At 39.0% G+C, this 20930-nt stretch overlaps 1 protein-coding gene across 1 annotated transcript in view; it reads right to left on the bottom strand.

The window, feature by feature from the left end:
* PIGK (phosphatidylinositol glycan anchor biosynthesis class K) overlaps positions 1-20930 on the bottom strand; it is a 67667-nt gene that overhangs the window by 12254 nt on the left and 34483 nt on the right. Inside the window, exon 10 of the mRNA XM_036388189.2 lies at positions 10587-10662. Coding sequence (XP_036244082.1) covers positions 10587-10662 — 76 coding nt within the window. The remainder of the gene's footprint in view (positions 1-10586; positions 10663-20930) is intronic.

Raw genomic sequence — 20930 nt, 5'->3', positions numbered from 1 at the left:
TGTCTTCATGTAATATTGATATCTGGTACTTGGATGTAATTAAGAATAGGGGAACCATTCTTAGAGTACTATTCCAATCCATTAGGTAAATTTTCTCACTATGATATGAAAATTTTCATCTACTTAATTAGCACACCTACTTCTTCCATGCCTAAGTGCACCTAAGCTCTGTTTTATGATGGCCCAAGGAAAGGAAAAAGAAACCACAACACATCAATTATGCTTCCACTCAGTTGTACAACTATTTTAAAATGTGTGAACAGTTAAGACAAAATTGAAAAATTACCATAATAGGCTTTTGACACTTCCCCGCTTAAGCAAAAATTAATTCTAGCTCCCTGTTTTTATGCAAAGCCTTTATAATTTCTCTAATCTCAAGTTCCCACGAGAGAGAACACAATTCTTTCAAGTACAAGTATGTGAGGCTTGGCATCTTCTCTTTTTAGTTATGCAGTTTATTTGATGGAAGTCTAAACTGCTAAGCCTCCCTTTGTGCTTAATATAAGCCATCCTCAGTGGAAATACAAGTTAATTTAAGTAAAATGAAATTTTAGGAAGGATGCATTCTCTTGCACAGAAAGCCTCACTAAATCAAAGCTTTTTTTAAATGCAGCATCTGTTTCCTGAATTGCTCTAGAACCTGTAATAAAATAAACTAAAAAGAAGAAAAATTTTTAAAAGGTACTTTTACATATAAAACATCATAAACATAAAAACAGACAAATGGAGCAGCTTACCTCTCATTTTACTGTGTTTTGCAGCCTCACCTTGTATTGCACATGAAGACACTCTTGCAACACAATGAATTAGCACGTTTTAAGCATCATCTCTTTTATTCATGGTCACTATTATTAAAACCTACTGCTTGTGCATCAGCTGTAATGTATTGCTGGGATACAGTGCCATACACACTAAGCTGTGTGGACCACATCCTAAATTCACAGTTATTCCACAGCACTGCTTAGCCCTGAAACACACTTGAAGTATTTGTACATCACATACTTTGCTTCAGCAAAAGTCAGGGGTCTATTCTGCAGCCTACAAACCTATTGAGGTCACAGACAGCTTGTGCAGTTCTTTAGTCCACTCCCATGAGAGGCAGAGGTATATTATTTGCATACCATTATGTACTGAAAAACCTATTCAGTTATCCCCACTGGAGACAACTCACCTCCCTGCCCTAAATAGCATTCACTTTTCCAATATTTGAAGGAACAGCAAGGAAATGGGACCCAGTGCAGACAAATCCAAAAAGACTCAGAATATCGAAGAATTTCGACTTATAAATAACAAATGTGAATGAATGCAGACCAATATATCACATAAAAATACCATGGAAGGAAGGAATGATGAAAAAAGTGAATTATATGCTTAAGAGAGGACTAAAATGTTGAGAGTGAAAATGGCTGAAGAGATAATTTTAGGAAAAAAGCTGACATTAGCCGAGCTTATTATGAACCACAAAGGAGAGCAAAGAGTCTCAAAGCACAGAACTCACTTAAAAATAGCCCCCCTACATTTGCAGTGACAGCAGCAGTTCTAATACCATCTGCCCAAAACAAAGGAGACAGCTATTGATGTTTTACCTATAGCAGGGTGCAACAGTTCACATGGTGTCAGTAACTGAGACCCATGGGACCTGTACATGTTGGTTCTTCAGTACCAGCTGCAGACCTGTGAATATTTGCTGTAATCACAAATATGTTCTTACATGCCCTAATTGTCCTGCTCAGTTTTATTACCCCCACAATTATGACATTTTGAATAAACATCTCCCAGCCTCTGCTCAAACCCTTTTTCTAGTTATCCTTCCTGATGTCAATACAGCCACAAAGAAGGGAGAATATAAATAAAGTATTTGTGTGCTTTGTGCAGAAAGTCAGAAGGGATTAACATAATGGTCCTTTACAGCCTTAGTCTGCAAATCAGAACCTCTTGCTGTTAGCCTTGGTTTGCTTTTTGCCAACCTGCTATGTGAAGTTTACTTCAAGCTCTAAGCATTTCTGAACCTGTCTGTTTCTGTAAAGCTCTGAGCACAGATAAAGCACAATAGAAACAGTAACCATCGCCTTGAAATCACAGCTGTGAGCAGATCCTGAATAACAACAAAAGGGGATCATGGCACAATCAGCCCCACGCCAAAACAAAGACACAGAAACATCAACAGTGCACATTGAAAGGCTTGTGCACACAGGATCTTCAAGCATGTGGCTGCTTCAGCTGACAAGAAGCAAATAAATTTTTTGAATATAAGGAATATAATAATTTTTTGAGTCCATGGCTATACTGTTACTACCGACCCTTGAAATGCAGTTATTTGAAGTTCAGATGAGTAAACCCCAGAGATTACAGCACTCTATAAAGCCTGTCATGTTACAGTCATTCCCTGAATATCTTCCTTCATTTTACATCTTAAATAGTGCTTATTAAAAAGAAACGGTTACAGGAATTACCTCTTAAAGAAGCTGCAAATCCAGTGCAGCACCTCTAACAATTATAGCTACTACAGAGCCAGGGTATCTTTTAATATATTTTTTAATAGTACATCTGACAATTCTATATGCTGGTGGGTATGAAACTGATGTCTCATAATCCACAAAATGGATGAGGCTACAGTCACATATAAAGCCTCGTATTAGCAGTATTCTCAAGGGCAAACTGAGCACTCCCATGATGTGCACAAAAGCCTCAAATTTATTTCCATTTTAACTTTCCACAGTAACAGCTATTTTTACTCTCATCTGCTTATGAGCAATAGAAACAAAAACTTTCAGGAATACAAATACACTTTATCAGTTTTAGCTGATACTATGTATCCTAGTTGGCTTTAGAAATTCTGTAGTCACATACCCAGCCAGGATGAAAAATACCCTTTTTTTTTCAAGCAGTTCTTTGCACCATTGCTGTGCTTAATGAGCACAGGACTCCACCAGCACTGGTGAGAGTGAAGTGTGGCCACTTGAGGGGCAGCCCCTTAAATTGCTCCAAGCTGTCTGTCAAACTGATCTCCCATCCTGTGCCAAAGAAGAATGGAGATAAAATGCCAATCTGTACATGTCAGGGTTTCACAGGCTCAGAAAGAGAAAAGAAACATGACCTCTGAAAACTGACAGATCAGAGTTAAAACTTCTTTGTCCAAACTGCAGGATCTGGACAGCCTAAAACAGTCATTTTGAAAACACTGCATCAGTTGCCTGCTACTGCCTCTCCCTGATGAGGAGACTGGTTTTGAGAGAGAGCACGGCCTGGGGGTTGCTGTCACCTTGCTGGGAGCCATTTCTGTGAAGAGGGGATAAAGTCACATTTCAAGATGTGACAGCAGAGACTGGATTCTACTGATGCCCAGAGCTCATAATGTACATACACATCAAAGAGAACATATTGAGAAGTGCTCAATGAACTGTTCTTAATAGTGTGTAAGAGGAAAAACAGGTCATTCTTTAAAATACGCTTTGGTTTCGTGTTTTAAAAATGAAAGGAAGGACATAAAGTTGCATGTTTTAATGCATAAACAGGGAAGAATAGGTGGAGCATGCATGCAAGAGTTCTGGCTAGAAGAAGCTACCAAACACCATCTCAAACATCTCTGGGATGCTGGAACAGGTAAAATTTCCCCTTCTTGGCTTACAGAAAATTTTCAATGTGGTATTTCTAGTATGAAACAGTTAAAAACAAAAACCACACAACTGACTGTTCAGGTTCCTCATGCAGGATACCTTCCAATGCATTTAGTTATTCAATCCATTGTATTCAGCTATAATTGAAAAAATCTAATACTACATTCAGTTCCCCTGTAATGCTTGGTCAGCAACAAAAAGCACTCATGGTTCTTTTCTGGCTCTGCTGAGCAGTGTTGTGTACAGACAAAGGAAGTGCTCCTCATGCATTAATACTTTGGCACTCCAGCCATACAGAAATGAAGGTCCCCATAATTGCTGCTAAATTTTTAAGATTTGGGGGTCAGCATTTGAAAGAAAAATAATTCTCAGATAGTTATCTTTATTCTGTCTTGAAGACTAAGAAGAGATTCCATGTAATATTTCAACAACAAAGAGATAAACCAGCAGAACTTCCCCTGAGGTTGACAAACAGTAAAATAATGGTCTTGGATAGGCAGAGAGTGATCACCCACAAGAGTCCTTTAATGGGAAGATGGAAGAGAAAAGACTGTTTTACTACATCTCTGCTTCCAAGAGGGAAGATCATGGTCTGATGAAAAATGTAACAAAACAGAAGCAGCCCTGTCTTGTCAGAAAAAACAAATGATCAATAATTTATGCTAACTCCACATCATGGTATTCTGTGATTGGAAAAAACTGATGAGAAAAACAACAGCAGATTTAAAAAATTGCATTGTATCTTTTTTACAAAAATACTTTATGTTGCACTCAGATATGCTGTATTTCAGGAATGTTATGAAGTTTCATGTGGCTAATGAACCATGTAATTTCTGAAGAAGAAGAGAGACAACTTAACTGTTTGTGTCAACTACTGGATTACATCTGTGTACCATTCCAGTCTCTGCAGTAGTTCACTAGATGAAAAAAAGCCTGAAAAATCTCTGCTTTAATGATCTGCCAGTAAAAAGATCTGTACCACCTATAACCAAGTCAAGATTGAGTTTGGTGATTTCTTGCAGTGAGTCAGAGAAAGGGGGGACTGTGCCATTCTTAATACATTACATGACTCATACACAGAGCACAATTCTGCACCTCAACTTCTTGAACCAAACTTAGGATTAGAAGAAATCTTAGGGAGTGAACTTCAAAGCACCTATATGCACCAAGTAGCACAAGGTGTTGGCAGGAATACCTCTGCTGCTCTATGACATAATTGGTTTGGTTGGGAAAAGTGTGCAGTAATAGCTCTTTTTCTTCTGATCCTTTTGAGCACCAAGTTTTCTACTAGATAGCATTCAATTTAAAGAAAGCTCAAAAGATTTAAATAATCTCTAATTTACACAGCAGTAAGAGAAATTAAGTCTATATACTGTTTACAATTTAGGCAAAAAGCAAGTTCTTATGTGCTGGATGACATCCAGTCATGATTCCACTTGAGACCATTTCCATTATAGTTATAAAATGTAGCCAAATCACCTCTAGGTTAAACAATTCACAAACATATGTTTAATACAGAAAAGAAATGGAAAAACCCCAAACATAGGAGACGCATTGATTTCTAACTCCAATACATCCCAAGTGCTCTAGATGAAGAAAGGTTCAGCAGAAGGGGTACAGCACACCTGGGTTTAGCTCTGCACAGAATGCCTGAGCCCCAAAAACCACTTCAGGTGAGCTGGTGAGGAAGAGCACACAACACATTTCCATGATGTGCATCAGAAACAGCTTTCCTCACCTGTAGTCTGGACCAGGCAGGTGAGAGCCCTGGCAGGACAGGCTGCTGTTCTACAGACACTCCCAAATGGCCACAAGAAGGGGCCATGGCAAGGGGACAACACTTGTCTTCAGCACATTGCTCAGCACTGCAGCGGCAAAGCCTGACCAGGCAGGTGTCCTAGGGCAGGCTGACACGTCACAAGGCTTTTTGGTGGGAAGCCAAGTGATGTATTTTGTTAAAATAAAACTGGACTCTGAAGTCAGTGTACTTTTTAATATTTGGTATGAAAAATCTATTTTCAATCATCCTGACAAAATCCATTTTTGACAAAGAAAAGCATCCCTGCCTGAGCAGACCTGTGTCTGTGCTAGCAGGTGCAGCAGAACCTGGACCTTATGGTGAAAGGTTGTATTTTATCTCTGACATCATTCAGCTGAATACCATGACCAGAGTTCTAAAAAGCAAGATATGCTTCAAAGTTATTTTCAAACACAGCTGCATGAATGGATTTTCAAAGAATGTATAAATAGCTGTGTCTAAAACTTTGCACATCAAACCTGAGACATCTAAGTATACAAGTTGTTTTTGAACCTCTTAGCCTGTAAAGACACAGTAAAATGCAAGTATCACTTATCAAAGTACTTTAAAATTTTTAATAAATTAATATTCATAAACAAAACCTCCTGTCTGCATCAAAAATAAAAATAAAAATCTGGCTTACTGTTGTGCTATTAAACACCTTGCACACTTAGCCAAAGTTCTGAACACTAATGGCTTTATAAAACATTTATAGGAACAAAGACTCCAGCATCAGGATAGAAGCAGACTGGGAGTGAGGGGAACTCCTGAACTGTATAAACTGCCAAGGAGCAGCTGCAAGGCAATGGACAAGGAGCTTGTGTGATCCCTGAATTTTAAAGCTGTGTTTCAAGACTGTCTCGCCATGTGATGGGTTACTTTCCATATTGAACGTTTCACACAGATCGTAAACCACTTTAATGTTTGTGAAAATATTTTAAGTCTGAGAGCTAAAATTGTTGTGTTATAGATAATAAAAGGATATTTCAAAAAAATCTATACAACATAGTGTGTTCTGTTTTCTTAATACTGTTTCAACAATTTCTGGCAAATGCCGCTGAAGAAAACCTCTGTCAATTAAATCAGCATGAAACCAGAATAACAACAACAAATGCAATAAACTAACCACCCTCTACAGACGTGAGAATGAGGCCCTGAGAATCAACAAAAAATTGATCTTCAAAGCAAAAGGATTTTTTCCTGGGGGAAGGGTGGGGTGGGTAATGGCTGCAAACTTGTTACAGAAGCACAGAAATGATGGAAACAAAGGCCTTCCTACAAGAATTACTGCAGAACTGCAACCCTGCAGCATCCTTTGATGGCCAGCAGGCTGTACATTTTTAACTCTGGAGATCCCCCTCCCATCATCTTTCATAAATTTCCTGTTTAATTTCCCTATGGTGACTGGAGCCAACACCCTCAGAGCAGCTCCCCCTCTCTCCCCAAGGCTGGAGTGAGCCAAGCTCCCGGTGCTCCACCAGACCCTGGAACAGAGACACCTCCTCCAAGGGTCAGCACAGCTTCCCAGCAGCTCCTGCAATTACTGAAGGCATTTGCCACTGAGCCTTCTCATGGAGAGGCAACACAAAAGCACAGGGTAAAACTTCTACAAACCAAACTTACATCTCCAAAAGGAAACTCTATCTAATTTAATTGGATATTACATGTAACATTCCCCCCATGAAAAAAATACCTAAGGAACTCCTTATTTTTAAGTAAACCTGCAGCTGTAAACCTTGTCAGATTTCAAGTAAATTGTGCAATTTCCACTACAGGCTGCAAGTCACCTTCCTGAAATATCATCCTGGTTTAACAGCATGTTCATTTATCTGCTTAATGGTTTGAAATGGACTAAAATAAGTATGCAAGTTGACTGTGGTCTGAATTTGCTGTTTCATTTTGTTTTCAATTATAACACCATCAGGATATCTGGTGTTTATCTGCTGAAATGTGCCTTTCATCAATAAAACATTTTTCCATCAGTAAGACACCTATAACAATTTAAGTCTCTTCAATATCCTAAATCCTGATTAGGCCAAGTATGTTAACACACAGTGACATTCCAAGCACAAGCACTGGCACTGAAGTTAGGTACTTTTATTAAAATGATTTGCTGAACTGCAAGGCCAGCAATGAATATAATTTATGATAAATGGAAACAATCTTCTCAAATGCAGTTTGCCCTGTTCTTCCACCAGACCTGTTTTGACTAAAGACAAGTGCAGAATTAAAATAATCTTCTTTTTCTCCTCTTTTTAGTTTGGGTTTTGGTTTGGGGTTTTTTTTTTTGGCCTTATTCCAAGTAGCATAAACTTATTGTAAGTAGCAGCATTGTATGCATGGCTGTACAGAGGGAATCTCATTAAAAAGGCTGTCTCATGTGGGCATTACTCTGAAAGTTCTACTTTTACAAGTTTATATTAATGACTGCATTCCTTTACCAAGCACTAGAGGCTTTTTATTTCAGTTAAAAGCACATGGAGTATTTTAGTAGTGTTCAGGAGAATAAATTCATCCAATTTTAAAGCTGGATAGTAGTAGTGGCTATGTTGGCTTAAAAGTATAATTAAAATGTACTTTATACATAATATTAATTTAGGATATCTGTCCACCACTGTGAAATTTTAATGTATATTTATGCTATAAGTACACAGCACTGATGCTGTTATGTATGTCTAGAGTATGTATGTATCCATGTGGATACAGCATCATAAAACACCACAAATACTATTCACTGTTGTTACTCTTGTCGCTTTTTGGTTTCTTATAATTTCCTTTATTCTTAGAGCAAAAAAATCCTTTTTCATATAAACAAGGCCCCTGCACAACTTGTCCAGTTGTGCCAGGTCCCTCAGAAGTGTACAAGGGGTTCTCAGCAGAGCTAATTCAGCACAGTGCTGGTGCAGTGATGCTCAGCTGGTGGCAGCTCAGCCAGGGCATCAGCCTCACACACACCAGGGCAGGGTGCCAAACTCCTGTCCCCACAGCTGAGCAATGTTCCTTTATCTCCCTTCTCTGCATCCAAGACATTCTCAGTTCTGCTGGGTCTGTTCTGCTGCCTTGTGCAGACCCCAGCTCTGTACTACTGGCAAGTTCAGCAAACAGACGAGAGCACATGAACCCAGCTTTTTGCCTTTGCACAGCACAACACTCTATTGCAGTGTAACACACAGTGGCCAAATGAACACTCTGTGGTTATTACCCACCTAATGCTGTAAAAATATTGCTATGACATTTGGTCTGCTCGACCATTTTAAAGGTTAATTCTGTTTCCTATTTGAGCTTTTCCTCTAGGTGAGCCATTCCATGCACTTTCTATTTACTGATTCCAAACAACCCCCAAACTGTTTCATTGCTCACTCTCACTGTTAAGAACATATTGACTGGCTGCCTGCTCTGCTGTTTAATTCATTTATGCTGAGAGTCAGGCATGAAGACAGAATTTTAAATGTGACATTTGCAGGCTGTTGGGTCATTTGAAGCTCTGACAACACCAGGGAGTTCCTGACATACAAACTGGTCCTGATTTCCAATCTTCCATGTTCTGAACACATCAGAAATTCTTCCTGAAGGCGCAGATTTCAGCCAGAAGTTTTAAAATCCCTTGTGCTTACAACTTTCAGGAAAGGCTTGTACACTTTAAGGTTTTAAAATTAAAGCTTATGTTTTCTTTAAGGTAAAACCAGCACTGCCTGCAGCATGAACTCAATGCTTTAAAACACTTATTGACAAAGGTATTTGGGAAGATCTATGATAATAATTAATACACAAAAAGTTGTTTACAGAATTCTATTAAGGGACTTAGTGGACTTTTATTTGATCCTGTTGATCTTGAAGTGTTTAGAAACAGCTGAGTCTGAAACCACAGCTTTATCTAACATTGCCTCTCTGGCTTAGTGCTACTCTGACCACTAACAAGTCCCAGTTTTCAATCTGGAAATTTTCCTTATCTCAAGGCAGTGAATGAACTGCACCATTTTGTCTCCCAACATGAACTGTCATCCTCTTCCCCACAATTCAGGTCAATTTTTCAGAGCATACTTGATTACCTGGAAGATTCCATACAGCCAAGATACCATTAGGAAAACAGTAATGTGACCTGTTTAGCCCTGACTTAAGAAAACTGTAATTACTTATCCCTGAAGCAGGACTCACATCTATAATTTTATAGTTTTATAAGTTTAACAATTATTTATTTAATTTTGAAAAAATTCAAAATTACTGCAACAGAATAGGTCATTTAGCCTTCCTTTAAGGCATCCCCAAGATGGGGAATGCTAAGTCTCCCCAGTCATGTCTGACACAAGTTTTATGTGTGCTGTTTGGCCATAAGCTTTTCCACACAACAGGCAGAGCCCTCTGAGGCTGACAGCAAAGAATGAGGAGACACCTGAATGCAGACTGGGTACCGGATCTACCCATCAGGATGGATGAAAAACCAGGCCTTGAACTCTGAGGAAAGAGCAAGAAGGGAATATAGAATCTTTTGCACAGAAAAGATCTCTTCTTCCTCCTTGCCATGAACTGGGGGAGACACATTACAAGAAAAACTTTAATTCCAGCTTGTATGTCCACATCATCCCTCATTTGTTTACTTAAATCAATAGCACAGTACTGCATTTAAATAAAGACAATGTTAGAAGGCACAAGCTAGGAAAAATAGAAACCTTTTAATTGTGCAAAACAAAAAGCAAACAAAAAAACCCTGTTCGAAGCAGAAAGTATGATGCTACTGCTATAGTTAGAAATAAAATGGTGCTAATTCAGAATTGTATTAGGAGGAAAGATTGCTTTCCCTGCTCAACTCATCATGACAATTATTCCACGATAATGACTCCATACTTTGGCTGCTTTTTCAGGAAGGGAAGTACGATTTAGGTCAAGATGCAAATTTGGAGAAATTAATGGATTATTTTTCTTTTCTATCAGCAGACACACAACAACTCTAACAAGTAGCTCTGAAGTGTTAACCATGTCATACAGCAAGCATCTTTTCGTTGCCATGTTCAGAATGAGACTTTTATAATTTAACAGTTGTCATCTGAACAAGAGTATCTTGTTTATACATACTTCCAGCATGAGGACATTAATTCTGTGTGACCTAGAAAAGCAGTTTAAGTATTACAGATGTTCTTTATTTTCAAAGGAATTTTTAAAATAGAAAGACTTACCTGATGTATTATCTGAGCTACAGGAAGTTGTTCAGCATATTTTAGTGGCTCTGTTGCCAACTCCTCCTCTGGAAACCTAGGAAGAAAGAAAGTTCATGTGTGTCAAAGTTAGTACAATGTTTACCAAATTAAATTAATGAAATTAAGTGTTTCAGGATACTGTTTTGCTTAAGGATGAAGAAAAAGTGTATTTTGTGACAATAATGGAATGTATTTCTTATGAAGTTGAGTCAAAGAACAAATTTATAGTAAACAGAAATGTTCATAACATTGTGCATTTTTTTCCCTGACATAAAGCACAAATTTAGCAGCAGAAACCTAAGAAAACCTTTAAATTTCGTTTTAGGTGAACAAGGACTGGTGAAAGCTGGATTGAAATCCCCATGGAAAAAAAGTCTTATGCATTTACAGAGCAGATTCAGCACTGTTAACAATACAAGCTTCTTCACTCAATCCTGCCAACATAATTCAAATATGACCATCTCAAAAGGCAGGAGGGATTATTCACCATTTCCCATTTTTGCTGCAAGTGCACAGCAGTGTTTAGATGTGGTAGAAGTTGAACACCACAAATATTCATGCATTTGCCAGTACAGTAGTGTGTAGTCCTGGTTATCAAAAAGCCAATAAGCTAGTGTGGGAAAAAAAAAGTAGAGTGAATATTTCACAAAGAAAATACATCATAACCCTTTAAATTTTGAATAAACTGTGGTTGCAGCTGAAAAACTGGAATCCATAAGCAGTGTCTTAAAAGAATATTTACATGATAGTAGATTAATATGAAAGCATGTTTTAAACCCTTCAACCATGCTGCTTTCATCTACTGGAGCTCCACAGCATGTGCTACACTTTCAAAGCATCACTCAAGTTTTTCATCAGCCATTCCTCTATTTTTCTGAAGAGTTTTGAATATAGGAATTTGAGCACTTTGACAAGAAGTGAAGGGGAAAAAAGATCCTGACAAAAACAAGGCCCTTCTCTAAGCTGATGTAGAATTATTTTCAGACAAAAACTGTGGCCAAGACATTATTTTTCAGGCTCAAACCTTATACTTATTCTAGTGAAAAAGGATCCAGAACTGCTGGGTTAATTGACCTGCAGACCAGCTGCCAGGTAAGAGTCAGAAACTCCAGGCTTAGTGTCTGCACTGGGAGTCAACAGGCTGTGGAAAAAGAGAGGACAAAGTGCACATCTCTCCCCTTTCCCACTACTGAATTTCTGCTGTGGTTTGAAAGGCTTTAAGCTCAAATAAGAGTCTGAATATCCAGAAATTTGTAATGAACAGAGTATGAAAGTCTTACTGTATAAGAAATTTAAAAGCAGAGAACAAAAGAAACACAGCAATATTTCAAAGATCATAGTGACAGCCTGCCCAGAACCGTTTAATGTGCTTAAGACAAATTAAATAAGCAGGCTCTGAACTGCTGAAGCTGGTCTTCAGATAGAGCTCATTTACTGATACGGTTTTTAGAGTTTTGGGATTACCACGACAATGATGAATTCATACTTTTAACAGTAAATACACTGCTGTTGTAGTCCAGTGCAACCATCTGAGCTTAGAGGGGCCTCAGCAACTCCACCACAGAGTGCAGAAGGAATCTTTCCACTCAATTCCTCCCTACTTTCTGTCATTGGTCCTGATTGGGAAACACAGTCAGTGTGAATTGGAGATCACTTCTGCTCTGCTGGGAGCCTGTTAGCTGACACCACACCTTGATTTATGGATAGCAGCTACCTAAGCCCATTTTTTAGTCATAGTTCTAGATATGAAACAACTGTACACACAACACAATATTCATCAATATCTTGAATACTTATCTCTACAGTTTTTACAGGGACACTGCAAATCTGGAGGAAAAAAAAAAAAGTTTCTCAATTCCCAAAATTAAACACCTGAAGCTGAAAGTAACAGCTAAAATTACTATAAATCAATTTTAGCAGAAATAAAAAAAAAAAGAGCTTGTCTGTCTGTTGTGTCAAGGACCTTGTAAATTTGGCAGTTTTTCTTTGTAGATGAAATCAGCATTCCCTTGCATTGTCAAACACACTCCTTGTCAACTGCAAGAAAAAAAGACTTTCCTCCAAATTAAAAAGGATTAAAAAAATAAAGAAAAACTATCAAGATAATTTTAAGCCTTAGGAAGCTTAACTAAAAAAAAAGAGGAAGGGGAGAGTAGTATAAACATGCATTTTGAAGTAATTAGATTTAAATTGAAATTACGCTGATAGGAGCCTTTCAACATCAAAAAAGACATTTTACTTTTTTTTCTAATTTACTTTCTGAAAAAAAACCTAGTCACTTGAACTACACTATATTTTATACGTAAATGAATTATAAAATATAAATTAGGTAGGTGGACATTCTATTGTATTTGAATAAACATCTACATTTATATACCCACACTCTAAAATGTTTACCCATACACACACAGGTGTTTTGGAAGAGAAGTTTCAGAAATGTTTTCTCAAAGTTTTTGCTGTAATGCCATGGATGTTTTGTATATGTGTTTAGTGATGTACTAACTGTCAAGTCTACAAAAGACTTGTAGAAGAAGACTTTTGATTCTTCTCTCCTGCAGATAAGCCTAAAATCCCCTGCAAGTGGAACAAAGGGTGCGTTTTAACCAGTCATTTCTGTAAGAATAGAGACAGCTCAGGGCCAGTAAGATCAAACCCCATGATACAGCTCACAAATGGCTGAATTCTCTCCCCCAAAGCAGGGGCTGCAGCCCCAGCTGGCTGCTCCAGGCAGGTGCTGAGCCTTGAACCACTCAAAGCCATTCTGCCCCTGGGGTGAGCCACACTGGTGCCAGGGGCCACAGGACGGTGACACTGAGGTGGCTGCAGGACAGGATGCCAGCCTGGCTCACAAGCACAGCTGCAGCCTCACCTGTCTTTGAGGAGGTCAGCTCGGTTACCTTGGTCACTTTTGCCATGGATCAAAGAAAGCCCATCAGGGCAGTCTGTACTGCCCAAGACAAAGAAACCTGCTGCAAAACGGCTCCTCCATTTCAGCCCTAGGAATAGCAGCCCACCAGCACTCCTAGACTGGCAGAATTACCTGCAAAAGGCAGTCCTCACCAGGAAAGCATAAGGGATAGAAAGGCCTAGAGGGAAGAAACGGGTCAGCACAGAAGAGGTGTTCTACTTCCTCCTCTTTTGCAGGGTGGAGGAGGAGAACACGTCAGGATAAAGATCATCTCCAATACAATTCTTCTGACCTTGTCTCTCCCTTTCACAAAGGGACACAAGCAAATTGGTTACTCCCTCCAGAGATAATTTCCAGATGCCTGGGGATGCATTCCCTTTTGCTCAGAACTAGTTATATCAGGAAAAAAATCCAAATACAAAAACCATCTCAGCTGATGGAATTTGTGCTCAAATCACATGTGGCAATTTGAGGCTGTAATTTCACTAAATTAGTTGGCCTCACTGTGTTTAGTTCATTCATATTTGACACTTAAACCTTTATAAAATTAAGGACTAATTTCTTGTAATACAGTTTTCTTTGTATGTTTAATTTCTTTCAAAACAATTATATTACAGAAACAAAGGTAGTTTTTCATGAATTAATTTTCCAGTAAGAAACAGTCCTTTCTGTCTCAATTGAGCATGACAGCAGAGTGCTGCCAACAGTGGCAAAGCAAGCTAACACAGTGGCATATCAGCATATACAGCATCATGCCTGACAGCTGGTAATGCAAAGCATAAGGAGATCTTGATTTTCAGGGAGAAAAGTAGAAAGAATTGTAAAATCAGAAGAGAAGTGGGAAGCAGTAAGAGATAGCAGAAGAGGAGGATCTTGAAAAATTCAATTTAAAAGCTATTTTTATACTGCCACTGCAACTGCTCTTAGATGAAGGAAAGTGAGCATGAAACAGAAACTGTGGAAAGTGAATCTAAATCCAGTAAAACGTGTCAAGATATTTGGTGAAATATCTTATTTGCTATTTATATTTGTATGCTAGCTCTGAAGGGAGACAGTCAACGTGTGCTAAAGAAAAATAAATTCCGAGCATGAGGGGGCGGCACATTCTCCCACAAGTGAAAACCCAGCCCATGGTCTTCTACACAGAATAGCTGCAGTGGCTTTAGGGCAGAGATGTATTTTATCTTCTGCAAGTACTACAAAAATACAGGGGGGAAAAAAGTACAGCATGTGATCACTAACTGGATAGCTCATGGCAGAAATGGGCTATTAAGACATTTAAGAGACAGAAAAGTCTAGGTAACAAAACCTGGCTCTCTGGGTTAATATAAACATTCACTAACATAACAGGCAGCAGGACTAAGGCTAGTATTTCTTCCTTCTTATATGTTCCCTAGACTTGATGGCTCAGAAAGGTCACAGAATTTCACACCTATGACCCATGTACAGATAATACTGCATCTCTTTTGAAATTCCTGTTCTTTGATGGTAAGTCCTAATAAGGAATCAACTCTTTTGAAGCATTCCAAACTGAAGTCAGAGTGTGAACAGGGTACAAAGGGCTATCAGAGACAAAAATGCATGAGAAGAAGGGGTTTGGGGATCACCATCTTTCTTTTCTGCAGACACAATTTGTACTACTCGAGTGCTGCCTGGCTTGTTTGAGACATGACTTCTGAATACTGTGAATGAAAATGCCAGAATGGGCTGTGGCCCTTGTAGAAGCAGCTCTGAGCAGAAACATTGCAACTGCCTGGACACTCAGCATGAGCCCAAGGGATGCAAATAATACAGCAGTGCCTAAACCTGATACCCAAGACTAAAAGGCTGAAATTATTAATCTAAACCTGTGTATAGCACTGATAGCTTTATTGACTGTAAATACAGGAACACGCTTGCATGTGGCAATAAAAAGAAAACAAAATACCAGAGCTTTATGCACCACATCAGAAAAAGTTATTAGCTTTCCTATTAAAGAGAGGCTGAAATGGGCTATGTCAGGTTTGAGTGAATAGTTTTTAAAATTGGCCATTGAGAAATTTATCTACCATATCCATAGTACAGAAGATTAAGAATTAGACCTTGGATTGATGCCAGGTACTTGATCTATCTGTTAAATCCTAACTTCATACATATTTAAGAATTGGGTATGTTTAAACAACAGAAGAACTAAGATACATGGAAAACACCAGTGCTTGAAAAGGTGAGATCATGCTTAACTCTGCTCTTCTCTCAAGAGTGTGCTCATCAATGCTTTTCTCATCTTTATAAGAAAATGCCAGATTTGTCTACATGAATGTTTACCACATGGATAGTCACAAAGAAGAGAAGCAAATACTTGAGACCATCATCATTCCAGGGAACTTCCTCACAGCATCTCCTTCCTGGCACAGTTTTTTAGTTAAAGGGTCAAAACTCAGTGTACATTTTGTTGCTTCAACCTTTGCTCAGGTCAGTGTGGATGCCTCCCTCTAAAGACCTAAAATGCAAACAAGTTCCTTCACCACCCTAGTCCTGGGCTTTGGAACGCTGGGCAGCTGGAGGCTGGCCTTGGGGGACCTTGCAGGGCTGTCTCACAACAGTAACACTCATCTGTGCCCTTCACTGCTGTGCAGTCTGAGCACCTTTGGATGGGAAAACCACTGCTGCACATCCAAAGATGAGGAGAGGAGGGAGCTGCGGTGGAAATGTACAGGCATTTCACAGGCACAGCCAAGATTCTCTTCCACAAATGCTGTGGCTTCCACTCAGTAATGTTTGCAGATGGCAGACTATCAAAGACAGCTTCAAAGGAAGATTGCACAAAAATGAACAATAGAATATAAAGATAAAGGAAAAAATAAATTGACAGTGAAAATATCTTTGATGTGATGAAAAATTAAATCAGTGTTAGACAAAATCAGTTTTATAATTTTTTAAAGAAGGATGCTACTGACTTGCATTGTGAAGTAAAATTAACCACTTCAGCTTGCTGGCCTTTACAGAGAGCTATTCCTGTGGAATAAAGTAGCAAAACATCTTGCAGTTTAGAAATGCAAAATACTTTCTGTAATCTGCTAATTTCTTTTCAAATAAATGTGAAAGATTTTGACCCAAACTAGTCGCACATACTCATTTCTGGAGATTAAAAAATATCTGAACTCTGTGAATGCACAGCACTTTCTCTTGGACCTGATCACAAAAAGGTCTGCTGGTGTTCCCAGAGTCTGCCAGACATAAGTTCATAAACTGATTAAAAATTGACTGCAACAAATGTTTTCTCTGTCTTTCTGTGATCCACACAATTTCCTATGTGAAGAATTTCGGGTGATTAACCTTTGTCAAGCCACATATTCTTAGCCATATTAAGATCCTAGAAAGAGGCAATAGAAATCTATAGTGTGTTTTAACACAGGCTGACCAGTATTGTCTCTCTCCTCTTTTCTAGCCAATGACTTTTGCCAAAAAATGTTGCTGAAGGGATTCTCTGTTCTCCCTGCTCCCATTTTTATTCTGAGGCAAGACTGAAGGAAGGAATTACAAAGAATATTAGCTTAAGTAAGCAGAACTGACTTTCCTGCTACTGGAAACCACATGACCTATAGGGCTTCATTTTGTTATCTCAACTATTCCACATTTTAGGTAAATTAGAAAATCTCTTTTGAATTAATTTAAAACTTCCACACGATGATGCTGCTGAAGCACAAAATGCTAATCAAAACTTGGAGATAAAAAGACTCACTAAGTCTCTCCTCTATCACTGAAAATCACCATTTGAGTCCACAGCTAAAAGGAGGTGCTCATAGCTTAATGCTAATTCATTCTCACAACATGCAGGTTTTGTGGGGAAAAAAAAGAATACAAGTGTCAAATTTCCCAATCTTGGCCCATGTTCATAAAGACAAGTCCAGCAATATCAGAGGAGCTTCTACTGACGCTTCAAATCAGTCAAAACAGAACACTGCCCACCTCACTGAGCAAATGCTTGACCCAGTTTGAAGTATGTGTTGTCCTTAAGAACCAGGGCTGCCAATTTGCCCCTTGAATCCATTCCCTCCTAACTGCATGGGAAACATTTCCAAGAGTGGTTAAAAACCACCCAGGTTATTAATTATCGCTCTGTGTCTGGAAACCTATGACTGAATTTCACAGTAGTCTCAAAGAACAAAGTCCAAATCCTCCCATGCCACCACATCACACATCCAGTTTAAATACTGTTACCAGCACATGCTGGAATTATACTTTCAGCTGGATGAAGCACACTTGTTCATTTTTCACAACTGAAAGTTTATCCACAGTGCCCGATCTTTATGTAGACCAATTCAACACCACCTGCCAGTGCACTGCAAGTCAGGAAAATCAGTAGGAAAATGTTTTTAAATCAAAGAATTAACCTGGGAACGTGCCAGGATAGCAGTTCCATTATTTAGTGGCCCCAATTAGTCTTTACAGCAAAGTTGATTTTGTGTTTAATACTACTGTTCCTTCCTGCACATATTCAAACTAAACAATGCATCTGTATTGGTTTGTATTGTTACACTTTTCAACAATCACCTCCTAAAAACCTCATAATACACGTATTTTAAGTCCCAATATTTCTACACCTACAGTATATATTTCTATTTTTCAGTTCAAGAGTCACATAATGTACAATCCAGCTATAATTTCTCATGAGACTGCCTAGTTCAGTACACAAATCTGTCAAAGTAGCATTGTTCTCTGCCTCTTCTCTGCCCAAAACCATCCTCAGACCTTTTACCTTACCCCCTTCATTTCAAGCTTCCCATTTTGCTTTTTTGACCCTTTACTCCAGTCCATCAAGGGAAGTAACCACAGAATTACAGAATTACAGAAGTCTTGTTTCTAAGGTACTTTCAGAGACCGTCCAGTTCAGCCTCTCAACACGAGGTCAGGTCAGCCACGGCTTTGCCCACCTGAATCTTCACAACCTCCACAACCTCTCTGTGCTAACTCACCCTTTGCAAACATTTCTCCTCATGCACAACCTGAACCTCCCAAGCCACAACCTACAGCCAATGCCTCTTGCTGCACAAGAAGAGTTTACCATAACCACCTCTGTGACTGCATTCCAAACAGCTGCAGCCTGCTGTTACATTTCTGCCTTTAAAGGGCAAGCAAGCCCAAATCTCTCAACCAGCTCTCTCACAGGATGTGTGCCCTCAGCCCTGACCATCTTGGCAACCTCTCTCAAAATCTTTATTGAAGGGGAAGGTTAAATGCCAAACACAGTTTCAGGTAGGGCTTCAGCAGTACCAAAGAGAAATGATAACAGTATTGCTCAGTCTGCTGATTAGACTCCTCCCCATGGAGCTCAGAAGGCAGCTTGTCCTTTTATTGATGGTGATGGCACTGGTGCCCATCAGCACCTCCAGGTCCTTCACAGCAGGGCTGCTGATCCTCCTGGCAGATCCCAGCCCCTGTGGACAAGTCTGTCTGCAAGTGTATAAATGAGCATACACTGGTACCAGTCATAGAGCCAGATTTTCTTGAAACATGCTATACCCTAGGTGCTCAGGAAATTAATCATAAAAATTACAGTTCTGGGCTTTTGAGAAATGGTTTACTCTGCAATCATGTCTCTCCTGAATACTAGATGTTGCTTTTGATCTTTTTTGCTACAATATGATCAGTAACACATTTCCATAATGCAGACAACCAAGATACACCAAGAGTTGCAGAACATTATACTACAAAATTTAATCAACTGTTTTTCCCTTTTTCACCAGTGCTGTTCTTCTCTGTAGCCAACTCTAAGGGTTCTAAGAGCGGCCACAGCAGACAGAATTGAGTAGCACTCCAGTCAGCCAGCAACAAATGCTTTATTCTCCTGTCAATGCATGTACCTATATAACAACATATTGCTAACCACTTTAGAAGGGCTTTGCTTCTAGAAAGCTGCATAGAATGTATGTAGCTCTTAAGCTTTTTATCAGTCTTTTTATCATCTCTGGGACCATGATTTTCTTTTATTTATAGATGACTTGTGCCCTACTTTTGTCTGCATTCTGGTTTGTTTGTTCTTGTTAATGGCAGATGAAACCTCCAGTTCAAATACAAACACTTAGACATTATATTCTCTGAGGCCAAGGTACTGCAGGTTACTGAATCTGCTGATGTTGAACAAAGAATCTATCAATGTTTGATTCCTTAAAGAAGCCATCCTTTTTCTTCATATTAGTACTTTATGGTCTGCCTTTCTGTCCTCACTTATTTCACAGTATTAGAACCAAAAAGGACTTGTCTCCTGTCCACCACAGACTGCTGTATACTAACCAGAGTGTTCTATATGAAGTTCAGTACTTTACAAACCTTATAGCCTTTGAGCCCATACAATTTAAGTAGTCTCAGGAACAAAAGCAGAAGCAGCAAATCATACTTATCCTGGCACATGGCATGCCACCTGCCAGCCTCCCAAACAGGCACACAAACTTGGGAACTCCCCTGCCTATCCAGGCAAGCCACTAGGTCTGAGCCTGAGGGACAGAAAGAGGGACTTTATGCCCTTGTGTTCAATTCAGTGCTGTACTAATTCCAGTATCTGTCAGCTATACCTACACAAGACACTTATCTGCATTTGCAAGTTATTCCTAGCTGCAAAGCCAAGCCATAGGCTGGAGAAGCCAAACTTCCAATATTCACAGGTGGTTTCTAATCCAAATACGTGACACAAAATCTGGCATCTCAGACACCTGCCAAGTCCAGATTTGTGATTACCTCAGCCCCTCTTGCTGGGAAGGGACAGATGCAGTAGCTCAGAGCGTGCCACAGGCTATCAGCACCCTTTCTCTCTGCAGTCTCCCAGGGACAAGAAGAGAGTTCCTGCTAGAGCAGGAACACAAACAGCTCTGAGGGCTACAGGCATCTCCCTCCCATTTCTTTCTTCTCAGTTACCTTAAATTCTCTGTGCAGATTTATTTGTCTTACTGCAAGAGTAAAGAGATAAAACCATTTTAGTAGGGAATATTTATTTACAAAGTTTGCTTTTATTTACATATCAATTCTGCAGCATGGTAAATGCCAAGCAATGTTTAAGCAATCATCAAAGACCTTCTTTATAATGCAATAAAGCAAAAGCTACTTCTATGAAATGTAAGTTCCTAAAAAATTAATTAGCACATTTTTCAACAACACCTATATGGGTTGGACCCAACTGACAGTAAAAATATGTTAGTAGAACTATTACACTAAAAAAAAATCTAATGAAGACTAGTATTAAATAGTTATTTTTGAAAATGGGACTTAAACTTTTAAAATTAAACCTTCAGTATTCACTCATGCCCAAACTTAAGCTGACCATGACTTTCTAAGACTGCCTTACAACAGTGGAGTACATACAACAAACGGGTTCACCTGGCTTTATTTTCAAAAATAAACCAGAAAAAAATAGCAAATTCACTCTTTTGTCAGAGGATTAT

The sequence above is a fragment of the Molothrus ater genome, chromosome 9 (assembly GCF_012460135.2).
Source record: "Molothrus ater isolate BHLD 08-10-18 breed brown headed cowbird chromosome 9, BPBGC_Mater_1.1, whole genome shotgun sequence".
Lineage (NCBI taxonomy): Eukaryota > Metazoa > Chordata > Aves > Passeriformes > Icteridae > Molothrus > Molothrus ater.
The sequence above is the reverse complement of the archived record's forward strand: the minus strand, read 5'-3'. Positions and strand labels throughout refer to the sequence as shown.